Source organism: Triticum dicoccoides, chromosome 3B, assembly GCF_002162155.2.
Source record: "Triticum dicoccoides isolate Atlit2015 ecotype Zavitan chromosome 3B, WEW_v2.0, whole genome shotgun sequence".
NCBI classification, from domain to species: domain Eukaryota; kingdom Viridiplantae; phylum Streptophyta; class Magnoliopsida; order Poales; family Poaceae; genus Triticum; species Triticum dicoccoides.
Genome location: NC_041385.1, coordinates 72850998 through 72866605, shown reverse-complemented (window position 1 = coordinate 72866605; position 15608 = coordinate 72850998). Strand labels below are relative to the sequence as shown.

Here is a 15608-nt window from a genome sequence, read left to right as displayed (position 1 = left end):
ACGATATATAGCTAGAGTTAACTGCTACGTACGTACGGCTGATCGATCGATCTAGGACTCGGAGCCGACCAAGAGTCCAAGACCTAGTGATGGTGTCAGCGCCGGAAAACACGTCGTCGACGCACAGATCAGCGCTTGTCGGAGGCACGCACCAGTTTCAGATCGTCGGCTACGGCGTGCGTAAGGTCAGCAGCCCCATCAGGTCCCGCGACTTCCATGCGGGCGGCCACACCTGCGTTTTGATTTTCGGCCGAAAAAAATGAATTTCGGCCGAATTTCGGCCGTCTCGCTAGGGCCCGATATATGGGCCTATCGGCCGAATAATTTGGCCCAGTTTGAATTTTTTTTTTGCCCGGCCCAGCTTCGAGAGCCTTCCAGTTAGGCTTCCGCTGAGACAAAACCACGAACCCACGCTACCTAACCCTAAATCGCTCTTTCCCTGTCCGTCCTCCTGTGTGCGGCGCCGCTGCTGCGCACAGGCCACATCTCCTCGCCCTCCTCGACATCTCCGGCCAAGGCGCTCACTTCTCCGGCCCTCCTCCACATCTCCTCGCCTCCACCCCATCCACTTCCTGTCGAAGACTGCGGCAACGGAGCTCGGCGGCTGCGGCCCTTCTCCAAGACTGCAGCATGGTGCTCGGCGGCTGCGGCAGCGGAGCTGATGGAGCGCGAGCCGACCAGTTCAACGGAGGCAGTAGCACGGGGCAGCGGCAGCAGCATGGAGGGCGTCCGCTTGACTGGAAAGGTACAAATGTTCTTGATGCAGTTTCAGTACGTGTATGCAGTTTCAGTTCTTGAGCAATTTCAGATCGATGTTGCTTTGTTTCTTGGTTATAATCTGTGTCTGCTTGTGCTGCTTTAGATTTAGGAGAGGTTCCTGGTAAATGGCTCGGCAAATGCATATATCATACGGGGTTAAGAAAAAGTGAGTCTTGATGAGTTAACGTACAACAGTGAGATTATTAATCTGAAATATACATGCATCTGGTAGTCACCAAGGAGTCTCACAATGTTTTGGTTTGGTATATAATCTGAAACACACATGCATCTGGTATTCACTAAGGATGCTCACGATCTGGTACTATTTATTTTGGTCCAACAAAAAAGTGGGTTACAAACGTTATTCTGAACATCCTAAAATATATAATCGTTCCATAGATCTGGGGTGTGTGCTTGTTTTTGAGCTGTTGAGATGATGCTTGTGTGCAATATTAAAGTTTTTTTCATCACCTCCAACCACTCGCTTGTATGTTTGCAGAAGCATCTCATGTTTGAATTGATCATTTATTTAGATCTACAGTACGTCCAATAATAATTCAGTTGTGTTGTGTATTTAACTAAGTAGATGTTGACCGATGGTTAATTTCAATGTTCAGCGGTACCATTAAGTGGTGGTTCTAGAACTAAGCTTCGCAGTATCTTTCTCAAGAATAGATTATTATTTTTGACTTGTCTTTTTGGCAAACTAGAGCATTAGGTTGTATTTAAATTACTTATTCCTTAGTATCTAAACTAGAGCATTAAGCTGTACTGTTTTTGTTCCTCATTCATGTGAGGACACCCAAGTAAGCAAGGGTTGCTTCTCTAGTTACCTACTCTTCATAACTGACCGTTGTTCTTTTGTCATGTGATTTTGAAGAGAATGTATTTGTTGATAGTGAGAGTGAGGATAATGATGGGGTGAGTGAGGATGGGGAAGATGCTCCATCCATGCATGATGAGCAAGAGGCGCAAATGCAAGTGGAAAAAGAGACACAAATTCAAGTGGAAAAGGACGCACCTCCAAGAGATGGCAATTTGGAGACCCGTAGATCTGTACGGCTTGTCAAGAAGAAGACCAAGGGCGTCAACAGCCTATACCCTGTTGCTTAGAAATCTGTTGGCAAGTCTCTTCTTTCTAGTGTTTTATGATTCATGATAATTGCTTAGAAAATTTTAGTTACTTGGAGCTGCTAGTTTCTTAGATGTATACACTTTCTATCCATGCCTAGCCTTCGTTGTCATGTTAAGCAATGTATTTATGTTATCCTGAAATGTTACCACTTGACTATTGTTGCACTAGACACCTCCATGTTAGTCCATTTTATTTCATTATGCACAAAGTGGAAGAAGAAAATTCTGATGTTGAACTACATCCATCCTGATTTTCCTTTTGTATGACAATTGACAAATGGCTAGTCCAAGCCAACAGTGGGCTGTTTGTGTCTATGTTGTTTTCTTTGTATCCTTAGAGTTTTGTTGTGCTCGAGTAAAAACTGTAAACTAGAATTCATCATTCTAGTATATGGAGGCATTTAACCTTTGCTCCTGAAGCTTTTTGGTGAATAAAAAACTATATTGCTGTAGTAGATTTGTTATTTGATTCATGAGCATGCATAAATTTGACTATTGTTCTACTAGCCACTTGTCCTGTTGGTCCATTTTATTTTTAATGCACAAAGTGGCAGAAGATAATTCCGATGCAGAACTACCTCCATCCTGACCCTTCCTCTGTTTTCTCTAAACCATAAATGGCACTTGAAGAATAACTAAGGATATCAAGAAGCTTTTGGATGTAGGCAAGCTTGGAGCTGCTGTTTCAATGTCATACTTTGATAGTTGCCTTTTGGAGCTGTTGTTTCTATGTGTAATACTTTAAGTCTGTTGGCTGTACCGGACTATTTAAACTCTGAACTATGCTGTGATGGTTGAACTGATGTTGGACTGTTAAGGGTTATGTTGGAGGCCACTTTATAACTAATGTGTGCCTGTTATGTTGGACAGATGCAGTTTTATTAATCCCTAGAGCTTATTTGCTGAAATTTACATGATCAAACCTGATGGTTGTTGCGCTGCTATATTTGTGGCCTGTTTTATTTCAAATCTTGTTTGAATTTCGGCCAAATTTTTAAATTTTGATTTTGAAATTTCGTCCGAGATTTTGCCGAAAAATTTAAAATTCCCGAAATTCGGCCATTTCGGCCAAGGACAAAAAAAACACAAACCGAAAATCAAAACACAGGGCCACACCTGGGCTCTCGCCTGCGAATTCGGTGACCAAGGAGATGGTCACCTCGCGTCCATCACCCTCCAGATGGTCGGCAACAGCAAGGCCAACGTTGTCGCAATGGTCAGCCTCCGCATCGACGACCCGCGCGGCCGGTGGCTGGCTGCCCTGTGGAGGAGCGACGACCCCAACGTCTTCTCCAAGACCGGCAACAGCTGGAAGCTGACGGTGCCAGATTCGTTCCGCGAACATGAGGCGCGCTACGTGGAGAACGACCGCCTCACCATCCTTTGTGCCGTCGACGTCCTCAAGGAGGAGCTCGCCGCCACCCTCAAGAACAATGACCGCTCGGTATCCGTTGTGCCGTCGTCGCCCACCGTCTCTCAAGATCTCGCCAAGCTTATGCCGACGGACGCCGAGATGACTCCCGGCTGCGTGCCACCGGACGTGACGTTCGTGGTGGAGAAGAGCGAGATCAAGGCGCACAAGCTCGTGCTCGCCGTGCGGTCGCCGGTCTTGATCGCGGAGTTGGACTTGCACAGCACCACCACCACCGTGGGGCCGTGCGTCGTCAGGATCGACGACATGAGCGTCTCCACCTTCAAGACCATGCTCCGCTTCATCTACACCGACGAGATGCCCATCAAACCAAACAACAACGATATGCCACGGCCGCGGCGCGCCTGCAAAGAGAAGTACGCGTCGAGGCGCCGTGAAACCATGGCGCGCGACCTGCTAGTGGCCGCCGACAGGTACGGCCTGGAGAGGCTGAGGCTCATGTGCGAGAAGATCCTGACTGAGAGACTCAACGTAGCAACCGTCATGTCGACGTTGCTGCTGGTACGCGGCCGGCACAGCTGCCGGCAGCTCGAGGAATCCTGCATTGAGTATGTTGCATCCCATCCAGATGTGTACGCCGCCGTGAAGGGGACGGAGGGGTACCAGAAGCTCAAGGAAAACTCCAGCTCTTCTATAATACTCGAGGTCATGGACAGAGTAGCCATGCATAGCTTGGACCGCAACCGCTCCTCCTCCGACGGCATCAACTGCCCGCGGCCAGCAGACAAGAGCTGTTCCACGTCCACGTATTACGTGTCGGAGGTGGCGTGTGGCGCGCACGAGTTCAAGATCCCAAACTTCAAGGCCGTTCAGAGGAGCCATGGCCTTGGCCAACCAATATATTCTGGCATTTTCAAGGTCGGTGGCGACGACTGGAAGATAAGGTTGTACCCGTCGGGGAATGCCACCGTGGTGGAACAAGACGACGAGTACATCTCCGTCTTCCTCGAGCTGGTGTCTGATCCTCCTCCTGTACAAACCGCCGGCGTGAAGACCGCCATGTGCTTCAAGATCCAAGACCCCAGCCGGCCGTCGTCGCCGTTCAAGGTGGGTCGCAGCTCAACCAACCATACTAGCAACTCTATGGCATTGGGGTACAACACGTTTATCCGCGTGGAAGATGCGAAATCCAAGTACCTGGCAAATGATGGCTCCTTAACCATACGCTGTGAAGTCGATGTCACTAAGGAACCCTACACTGCTAGTAGGACCAGCACCACCGGCGCTGGAGTCACTGTCACCACCGGCGCTGGAGTCACTGTCACCACCGTCCCGCCCTCCGAAATCCCCACGCAACTCGAGCAGCTGCTCGCAAGCGAGAATGGCTCGGACGTGAGCTTCCTAGTCGAGGCAAACGAGATCCGCGCGCACAGGCTCGTGATCGCCGCGCGGGCACCGGCCTTACACGAAGCGGCGGTGGTGGCCACCAAGAACAAGGAGGATGATCACGCCGCTGCCGTGGTACGGCTCGACGACATGAAGGCTGCGGTGTTCAAGGTCGTGCTCCATTTTATCTACACCGACGAGCTCCTGCCTGGAGATAGCACCAGGTTGCTGGCTGGGACATGCTCACGGCGGCGTGCCGGTTTGGGCTGACGAGAATGAAGGCCATGTGTGAGAACTTGTTGTGCGAGTCCTTGACGAAAGATAACGTGCTGGCTACTGCGAAGCTCGCGCGTCGTCACCATTGCAAGGGGCTTGAAGATTACTGCATCGAATTCGTCTCCACCCCGGACGTGGCCAAGGAGCTGCTGAAAACTTTCATCGGCTTGCAGGATTAGCTATTATAGTCCCTAGTACCTGTTAAAATCTTATTTTATTTCTCCTCAATTTTTGGTCAGATAAAGATCAAAAGCATCCTAATGGTCAATTTTGTTGCTGTTTAATCTGATTTCAACACATAACAACTTACATGCATGCATCGATCCAACCCAACAGCCTGTAGTATAATTCAGTAGATGCCGAAAAGTGCAAGCAGAGGCCGAGCTTCATAGAGCTCTTTATTAGTTTTTCAGCTAAAATACATTTTCCATACCTCAAAAAATCTGAAAAAAGTATATATTTAGACATATATTTGTAGTATACATGTAAAGAAAATCATGAACATATATGTTCATATGTGATGTAAACAAAAAATAAGAAATACGTACATAGATTAAAATGGGCTTTTTCTTTGTTGTTAACGAATTCGGCCGCGACGTCGGAAGCGCTTGCGTGTCGTGAAGGTTCAGCTCTTGCTCTAGACCTCTCACTACAAAGAGTTATCATTTCATGTGACTGCAAATCTGTTGTTTCGGAGATTAAAGGAGGAACTGAACGAAGATACGGACCTATCATCAGGGAGACCAGTGTGAGTGCACATGAGTTTACTACTTCTGATTTTGTGTTTGAAGGTCGAGACATGAACAAAGAGGCACATACTACCTCTGTCCTGGTTTATAGGTCCCCTTTGTAGTTTGTGTCAAATTTTAACTAAAGATTTAACTAACAAAATATTAATGCATGTCAAGAAAAACTATCTCATTAGATTCGTATTCGAACATAGTTTTCAAAAATATAATGCTTGGTGACATGCGTAAACATTTTGTTAGATTAATTTATGGTCAAAATTTGGCACAAAATATAATGGGGACCAATAAACCCGGACGGAGGTAGTAACTTAGTTAAACTTTCTAGTTAGAAACAGGGTGCCACTTGTGGCCGGGGTTTCCCATTACTCTTTTGTTATTCCTTGTAAACCTAGTTATTGATTAATTAAAGAGGTTTTCCCACTAAAAAAAGTTAATCGAACTTTATACATACTTGAAGAACATGCATATGTATCTATTTCAAAAAATGTCATTTTTTAAAAAACTTCTAAACATATTTTCAAAAAAAAAGGCTCCATCGAGCCTCTCCTTTGCAACGCCGCTCTCACTAGATGCTTGTTTTTCTTTTAAGATGAGCCCAGTAGATGCCGCCAAACCCTATTTATCGCTCGTTGCAGCTAATTGTCACCAGAACGCACGGGCGAGCGAACCAGCGAGAGCAAGTGGGACGCCCATTTAGGGTACACAGAAGAATTCTGGCTCGTGTTTTAGTACCGGTTTGGGAACCTTCTAGAAGCATTCTAAACTGGTTTTTTTATTTTCTGATTATTTCTTTATTGAGTTTCTAATTTTTATTCTGGGTTTTCTCTGTTTCTTGTTTTTATTTTACAAACAATAATTTGTAAATGTCCGCAAATTTTTAAAATGTTTCAAAAGCTTGCAAAAAATCGTGATTTCAAACAATGTTCAGAATTGGGAAAATGCTCACAATTTTTAAATGGTTTATGATTTCAAAAAAATTAAAAACGTGTTTTTAAAAATTATTCATGAATTCAAAAAATATTTGCATTATAACATGATCAAAAAAATAAAAAAAATTATTTTCAAATACGTCGGCAAATTTCAATAAATGAGCGCAAGTATCAAAGAATATTTGTGATATAGGGCTCAACCCTCATCTTTTTTTTTGTTTGTTTGAGACAACTCAACCCTCAGCTGAAGCTGGAGTGGCAACTACATGTAAATACTTTGTAACATTCAGAAAGATCATTGGGTTCAGAACAATCTGTTTGAATGTATGTACACCTGACACGTCTGAACAATATGTCCATCATACTCCGGCAGGGCTGCCGTCTTTCCTCGGGTCGCTCGCCGCCGTCAGCATCCCGTGGAACACGTTCTCGCTGCCACCGCCTCCCCTGGAGACCGCCACCGCCAAACCGCTAAACATTCACCGGCCATGTGCGAGAATTTTGCAAAGAAGACCCTAAAGGTTTTCTTACATTTTGCAGTCAAGACCCTGAAGCTTTAGTTTCCTCACAAAGAAGGCCAAAATTTAGACAAGTCGTGGGAATTCTAGCCAGAAATTTCGGCAGCATAACACATGGGTAGAAATTTGAGAAGCATTGAGACAATTGTGTTATATATCAAATATTGTTGCGAGTATAAATACAATGACCTGTGTGCTTTGCTTCATCCTATATCACCCATCAATACCACTACTAGGATGGATGATTTCCAAGACCTACTCCAGTGCATCCATCCTACCAACACAAAGTAGCAATTCTCAAAACAACTAATCTTGACGAATCCATTCATCATCATGGCCTCGGGCTTCACCACCACGACCTTTGTCCGTCCTTCAGTCACACCACAAGCTATCAAGAGCCCGCCAGCAGCAAAGCGGTGCCAATAAAGCTTTTGATGCATCATTCCAGAAGCACCTGCACACCAGCCCAGTTTGGTAAACATCAGTACTAGTGCATCTTCCATATATGATATAGTGTCGAAAAGACAGCAGCAACAACAGATATCATATTAATCAGCAGGTACACGACAGTCAACTTCCCCTCACAACCAGACCACAACCTGTACTAGTCGGTTTAGTTCTGTTTCTCCCCTCTCCTTCCTCCCGCAGCTTGCCTCCCTCCACAGCCTCTCCCTCCTAAACGTTGCTCGCCGATAGGTCGCCTACCTCCACCGTCTCCACCCCTCTCTCCTCCTCCCGACATTGTCAAAACGACAAAGTGAGCCCCAGAGAAGACGGGTCGGAGTCCAGAGAAGGTGAGAAAGAAAACACGAACAAAAAGGCCCAACTAAGAAACAAGACCCACCCACGACTAACAAAAATGACACAAACGCGTTGAGATTCATGACGTGGATTGGACGGACCAGTGTTTGACTTGAAAGCGAAATCGAAATCAGTTGACTGATTTTAGTAAAATTGTTCTTTGATGTAGCAGTACAATCTGATATCCATCCATCATTAAGAACTGATTATTGTTATTCGCAAGAAAAAAACTGATTATTATTTTTTAAATATATATTTAGTCACTACGTCTCTTGCGTGACCATTGTGCATTGGCCCCCGGCCCTCACGTCGAACTACAAAAGAGCATGCGCGTGCTACTTGGAAAGAGATTGAAACTTTTACGGTTGGGGTCGATTCGAATCATCAACAACCATATATGGATATTGGCCTCTTCCTTTTCCCGGATATATAGATCGATCTAGCAAACCATGAATCTGGCCGCCATGGCTTCCACGCCGCAAAACACGGCGTCGACGCATAAGTCGTCCATTTTCAGAGCGACGCACCACTTCCACATCGTGGGCTACAGAGTGCCGAGGATCAACGGCCGTATCAGGTCCGGCGACTTTCTTGCCGGCGGCCACACATGGGCCCTCCTCTGCGACCTCGGTGAGAAAGGCGATGATCACCTCTCGTCAATCACCCTCGAGCTCGTCGCCGCCGGCAACAGCAAGGGAGACGTCGTCGTCGCCATGGCCAGCCTCCGCATGGACGACCCGCGCGGCCGGTGGCCGGCTGCCGTGTGGCGGAGCGACGGCCACAACGTCTTCTCCAAAACCGGCAAGAGCTGGAAGCTAACGCTCCCAGATTTGTTCCGTGGCCATGAGGCGCGCTACGTGGAGGACGACTGCCTCACCATTCTCTGCACCGTCGACGTGCTCGACGAGAAACCGGTTGCCAAAACGGAGAGCACGAAACGCTTCGTCGTCGCGGTGCCATCATCGCCGACCGTCTCCCAGGATCTCGAAAAACTTATGCTACCAGACGCGTCCAGCAGCGTACCACCGGACGTGACGTTCTTGGTGGAGCAGACCGAGATCAAGGCGCACAAGCTCGTGCTCGCCATGCGTTCGTCCGTCTTCGCCGCCGAGTTCAGGTGGCACGGTTCCGCTTCCACCGCGGGGGCGCGCGCCATCAGGATCGATGACATGAGCGCCTCCACATTCAGGGCCATGCTTCGCTTCATCTACACCGACGAGATGCCCATCAAACCAAGCAAAAACGTGGCACGGCGCCCCTCGAAGGCAAGGCGCTGTGAAGCCATGGCACGCGACCTGCTCGTGGCAGCCGACCGGTACGACCTGGAAAGGCTGAGGCTCATGTGCGAGAAGATCCTCTCTGAGAACCTCAACGCATCGACCGTCATGTCGACGCTGCTGCTGGTGCGTGGCCGGAAGAGCTGCCGGCAGCTCGAGCAATCCTGCATCGAGCACATTGCAACCCACCCCGACGTGCTCGCGGCCGTGATGGCGACGCAGGAGTACGAGGAGCTCAAGGAAACCTGCAGCCCTTTGATACTCGAGATCGTAGAGAGAGTTGCAATGGCCATGCATGGCCTTGACCGCAACTCCTCCCTTCTGTCGGAGAAGAGCTCATCGACGTTCAACGCGTCGGAGGAGGTGCACGGCTGGCACGACTTCAAGATCCCCAACTTTAACGCCGTGCAGAGGAGTCATGGCGTTGGCCAAAAGATCCATTCCAGCCCTTTTAAGGTCGGCGGCTATGACTGGGTGCTAGACGTGTACCCATCGGGGAGATCCGACGACGCTGGGAAGTACATCTCCGTTTTCCTCTCGCTTGTATCTGATCTTCCTAAAGGATTCCCCGGCGTCAGGGCGTCCAGGTGCTTCAAGATCCAAGACCCGAGCGGGACGTGGCCGCTCACCGTGAAGAGCAGCTCTGTCACTCTCTTTGGGGGGAACACCGCTAGAACATGGGGTTATCCCAAGTGTGTCGGCATAGAAAATGCGAAATCAAAGTACATGGCAAGTGATGGCTCCTTGACCATACGCTGCGAAGTCGACGTCACTAAAGAGCCCTACACTAGGGCTAGCACCATTGGCGCCAGATTCATGGTCACCGTTCCTCCCTCCGAAATCTCCACGCAACTCGAGCAGCTGCTGGCAAGCGAGAATGGCTCGGACGTGGCCTTCCTAGTCGAGGAGAGCGAGATCCGCGCGCACAAGCTTGTGATCGCCGCGCGGGCACCAGCCTTAGGCCACCAACAACAAGGAGGATGATCACGCCATTGCTGCCCTGGTACGGGTCGACAACATGAAGGCTGCGGTGTTCAAGGCCGTGCTCCATTTTATCTACACCGACGAGCTCCTTCCTGGAGATGGCACTAGGTTGCTGACTGGGGACATGCTCACGGCGGCGTGCCGGTTTGGGCTGACGAGAATGAAGGCCATGTGTGAGAACTTGTTGTGCGAGTCCTTGTCGAAAGATAACCTGTTGGCCACTGCGAAGCTCGCGCGCCGTCACCATTGCAAGGAGCTTGAAGATTACTGCATCGAGTTCGTCTCCGCCCCAGACGTGGCCAAGGACCTGCTGAAAACATTCATCGGCTTGGAGGACTAGCTACTCTACTCTCTAGTACCAGTTCAAATCTTATTTTGTTTTCTTGTCAATTTTGGTCTGCTAAAGATCAAAATCAGCCCAATTATATTCCCACTGCTGGATTTCGACGCATTGGTCAATTTTGTTGATGTTTAATCTGATTTCAACACATAACAACTGACAAGCATGGATCGATCCAACCCAACAGCTCCATATAGCTCTCTTTTTTTCAGCAAAAATACATTTTCCACACCTCAAAAGAATCTGAAAAGGTATATTTGTAGTATACACGTATAAAATTTCATGAACATATATGTTCATATCTGATGTAAACAAAAAATATAAATACATCAATTAAAATAGGCTTTTTCTTAGCGGTAATTGCCTTTGGCTCCTAGGTGCATATGCACCCATTGTCGAAATACATATTTCGAAATGTTAAAAATTCGGAACAAAAATCCTGCGTGTATATCCGGACATTTTATGTGTGTGCACAAGGTTTCGGTGAAAAACGACGTTTTTGTGGCTTGTGTAAAAAAGACAATTTCTGATGCTTCATTCTAACTATTCATGAGGCATTTCTTTATCTTTTTTACACAAGCCACAAAAAACATCGTTTTTCATCGAAACCTTGTGCACGCACATAAAATGTCCGGATATACACGCGAGATTTTTATTCCAAATTTTTTAACTTTTCGAAATATGTATTTCGATAATGGGTGCATGTGCACCTAGGAGCCAAAACACCGTTCTCTTTTCTTAGTTGTTTTTGACCAAATATTTGGCTTTTTGTAGCATGCAGATAATCAAATTAGTTGATGAAACATTACAATATATTTTCAATTACTCCTCCCTTCCATATTGAGTGCCTGTAGATTCTTTCAAAAGTCAAACATTACAAATTTTGACCATATTTATAGAGAAAAATACCAAATGCACATCATTGGATACATCATAAGTTATATTTTCATAATGTAGACAATTTTCTCTATAAACTTGGTCAAAGTTGATAAAGTTTAACTTCCGGAAAAATCTATATGCACTATATTGTGGAATGGAGGGAGTGTTATTTACTTTTTGGAAAACGGCTCCATGAAGTCCGTCCTTTATAACGCCCCTCTCAGTTGATGCTTATTTTCCTTTTAATTTGAGCCCAATAGATGTCGGAAAGCCCTATTTTCAGGTAGCTGATGGCTATTCACAGCTATCACAATGGCATTGGATTTCTAGGTCATCCAGATTTCTTGGTCATCTTGATTGGATCAGTGTTCCTGCTTTAGGAATCTTCTAGAAGATACCCCAAACACTAGAAGCATCCTGCACTGGGTTTTCTCATTTATTTATTTTTATATTTTTCCTTTTCCTTTTTTAGTTTTTTCTTTTTACAAATTAAAAAATTTCAAAATGTCCGCCAAATTTTGAAGATCCCAATAACCATTATTGGGGAAGTTTCTTCAAGGCTCTGTCGAAGATGCTCCGAGACCAGCTGAACTCGACGAATGTCTCCCTGAACATCTTGATAGTAAATTGCTTTTGGTACAGTTATTCTTTTCGGGGCTAGCTGTATATCCTTGATTCCATTATTTCTCTTTTCTCTACACATATCACTGAATCAAGCCGTCCAAATTCTTTCATTTTGCACAGAAATAATTCAGGTGTGATTATTTATAATTTTCAAGAACCTAAAGATGAGATTTTTGAGATTCAGTTTCACTAGTAGAAAAACTACTTTACGTGAGACACATTAGTCCCGGTTTGTAAATGAACCGGCACTAATGTGATCATTACTGCCGGTTCCAACGGCTATGCGGGCGGACATCATTAGTCCTGGTTCGTGTTGAACCTCTAGTACCGGTTCGTGTCACGAATCGAGACTAAAGAGATGGTGGCAGGCTGGTGTCAGGCTGGGACCCCACCAACCCCTTTAGTCCCGGTTCGTGGCACCAACCGGAACTAGAGGCTCACCTTTAGTCCCGGTTTGTATCACCAACTGGGACTAAAGATGATCCTATATAAACCCTTCGTCGAGCCCAAACTTTCTGTTCTTTCCCTTTCCTCTCCTCTCTGTTCTTCCCCTCTTGCTCGAGCTCATCCTTCATTTTGCCCAAAAAAATTCAAGATTTGAAGCCCCCCATCCATCCAAGTGATCACAAAAGGTTAGCAACTTTGTCCTTTCATCTCTCATTGCTAGATTAGCTCTTGCAATGCTCTATAAATATAGTGATTTGTGGGTTTTAGTTTCGGAGTAATTATATGTGGTAGTTTATTTGATTTATATGCAATTTGAGCTCAAATTAACTCTTAGTTTGCATATGTAGGTGTGGTTTACTTAGTGTCTTCCCGTCCCCGTTCTAACCACCGTCGGTCGCCCGCACCGTCCCGTCGCTGGCACCACCTTGATGAGCCTCTTGTTCTTATCTTTTTTATATAAAAAATCATGTTTTTGTGATATATATATATATATATATATATATATATATATATATATATATATATATATATATATATAGTTACTTGTATAATTTTCTTACCCGTATGTTGTTTGTTATACATAGTGGCATGGTTTTGATATCCGTCTCTGTCGGCCCTCGTCCGGTTTATGATTCCGATGTGCTATATTCTCTTTTATAAATATTTGTTGCATTTTGTGTTTATGAAAAATTATGCCCGTCAAGTTGACATTGATATTTTTATCTAGGAGGTATGTGAATCGGAAATTCCAACCGACCCTCTTGTCAAGAGGTTAAATTTAGTTGAAAATGAAAATGAGTATTTGAAAAAAAATTGAAAAGAATTGAAGAAGAGAAGATGAAGCTGGAGTTGTATGTTGCCGATGTCGTCAATGATCACATGATCAAGATGGAGAAAATGCGCTTGAAGATTAGAAAGATTAGAAAATATGTCATTGATAGTGAGGCTTGGTGTCATTATGTTGTTGGATCAATTGTCACTCCATAAAAAGGAAACTCCTTAACAAAGCAGACATAATTCATGTAACAGTAACTACAAATGAATGTCATCTTCCTCATACAGACATAACCCATGTAAAAGGATATTTTAAGTGTTCTGCAAGAGGATAACTTGAATTCTAATTTTAGTTTAGGAAACAATATAATAAAGTCAGTTGTAGACCAACCTGAAACATTGAAACAGCACCGCATCCGAATATTTTCCTTAATCTCCCATATGTCGATAACTCCTCGTATGTCATCCCCATGTCCACTTCATCCAACTATTTGAATAGAAATAGCGTCAAACGAGAATAGGGTCAAATGAGAATACTTGAGTACAGATACCTAGTATAATTTTTGTTGATAGCAGCTGGCTAAGACAATCATATGCACAAATAGGGTCAACCTCAGCCAATGAAGAATACTGAAGATTAACTGCTGCCAATCGTAGGAAAGCCCTAAGGTCTTGCTTACTTACACTTCCAGTGGGGTTTATATCGGCTGAACTGTAGTCATACTAAACAAACGAAGCAATAGTTATTGTCGTTACTCGTTAGTTGCCATCGCGGCCTATCAACACAAAACATTTGCAGACAACACCCTAATGGTTTTGATACCGAGTTTGATTCAAATTTAGACTCGGCTGATAAGAAACTTGGCAAACTTCACGGAACATCCTACCAACACAGAACATTTGCAGACAACGCCCTAAAGGTTTTGTAAGATTTTGTAGTGAAGACCTTGAAGGTTTTGTTTCATTACAAAGAAGGCCGTTTTTTTGACAAGTCGGGGGAAGTCCAGCTAGAAATTTCGGCAGCATAACGGGTGGGTAGAAATTTGAGAAGCATCGGAACAATAGCATTATATATATCTGATATTGTTGCGAGTACAAATACAACATGTGATTTGCCTCGTCCTGTACCAAACATCAATACAACTACTAGGATGTATGATACCCAAGAGCTGCTACCTACATACCTAGTCCAATGCATCCATCCTACAAACACAGCACAACAATTCTCAAAAGATGTAACTAGTCTAGACGAACGACAACCAATGGCTCCATCCATCATCATGGCATCGGGCTTCACCATCATGACCTCCGTCCGTCCTTCAGTCACACCTCAAGCTAATAAGAGCCCGACAACAGCATAGCGATGCCAACAAAACTTTTGACGCATCATTGCACAAGAAGCACCTGCACACTAGTCCAGTTCATATTATAGCATCGATAGGACAGCAACAAAAGAATATATCATATTAATCAGCAAGTTATGCTTTATCAGACGACAATAAACTTCCCCAATCTACTCAAGTGGGAAAACAGTCAGATGATTCTCACCACCGCCACAGCTTACGAATCTCACAATCAGACCACAACCTGGACTACTAGTTCGGTTTCTCCCCTAATCAGTAAGAAACTTATCCTATTAGGCAAGACAATGACATGCAGGAACAATTCAACTGAGTCTAGCAGCTCATGCCCCCCACATGGCAGATATATTTGTTGTTGGTTGTTAGATAAATGCAGATATATGTGCTAGATATACAACCAATTAAGGCAGTAAGGTTTCTCACTTTCATGATAAGATAGCGCCGAATGCTACAGGAGTTATTATACAGAATAAAGTTTCTACGTAAAACCTGCCATCTTGTTAACAGAAAACTATAGGGATGGATGCTCCACTTTTAGCGAAGGTTTAACCATGATAACCTTATTTGTGATGATGATAAAAGATTGCATCTAATACCACCACTAACACATCAGGAGTATTTAACCAAAAACTACCACAATTCACGGAACCGTGACGAAAAACTACCACTTTACGATTTAGTGCGAAAAACTACCGCTTTTTTCCTAAACCGTGGCAAAAAACTACCAAGTCTGAAAAGAGCCCGATTTGGCTCTTTTAAGTGCGTTTCTGACAGAGTTGGCCCACACATAAGCAGGCTAAAAAAGCAATCGGGTCCCTAGTTTTTTTTTAAAAAGCAATCCAGTCCTCCCCATGGCCGCTGCGTGCACGCGTGCGACCTCCCCATGGCCAGCCGCCGCCCGCAGCCGCACGCCTCCCCATGGCCGGCCACAGCCGCGCTCCTCCCCATGGCCGCCGCCGCCCGCAGCCGCGCGCCTCCCCATGGCCGGCCACAGCTGC

At 45.3% G+C, this 15608-nt stretch overlaps 1 protein-coding gene and 2 pseudogenes across 1 annotated transcript; all 3 read left to right on the top strand.

The window, feature by feature from the left end:
* Positions 1-485: 485 nt before the first annotated feature.
* Positions 486-2405, top strand: LOC119280822. The gene is made up of 2 exons (XM_037561535.1): positions 486-745; positions 1640-2405. The coding sequence occupies exons 1-2, from the start codon at positions 631-633 to the stop codon at positions 1870-1872; spliced, it is 348 nt and encodes a 115-aa protein (XP_037417432.1). The 5' UTR covers positions 486-630; the 3' UTR covers positions 1873-2405.
* Positions 2406-3073: 668 nt separating this feature from the next.
* Positions 3074-5106, top strand: LOC119279315 (annotated as a pseudogene).
* Positions 5107-8388: 3282 nt separating this feature from the next.
* Positions 8389-10525, top strand: LOC119279314 (annotated as a pseudogene).
* Positions 10526-15608: the final 5083 nt, after the last annotated feature.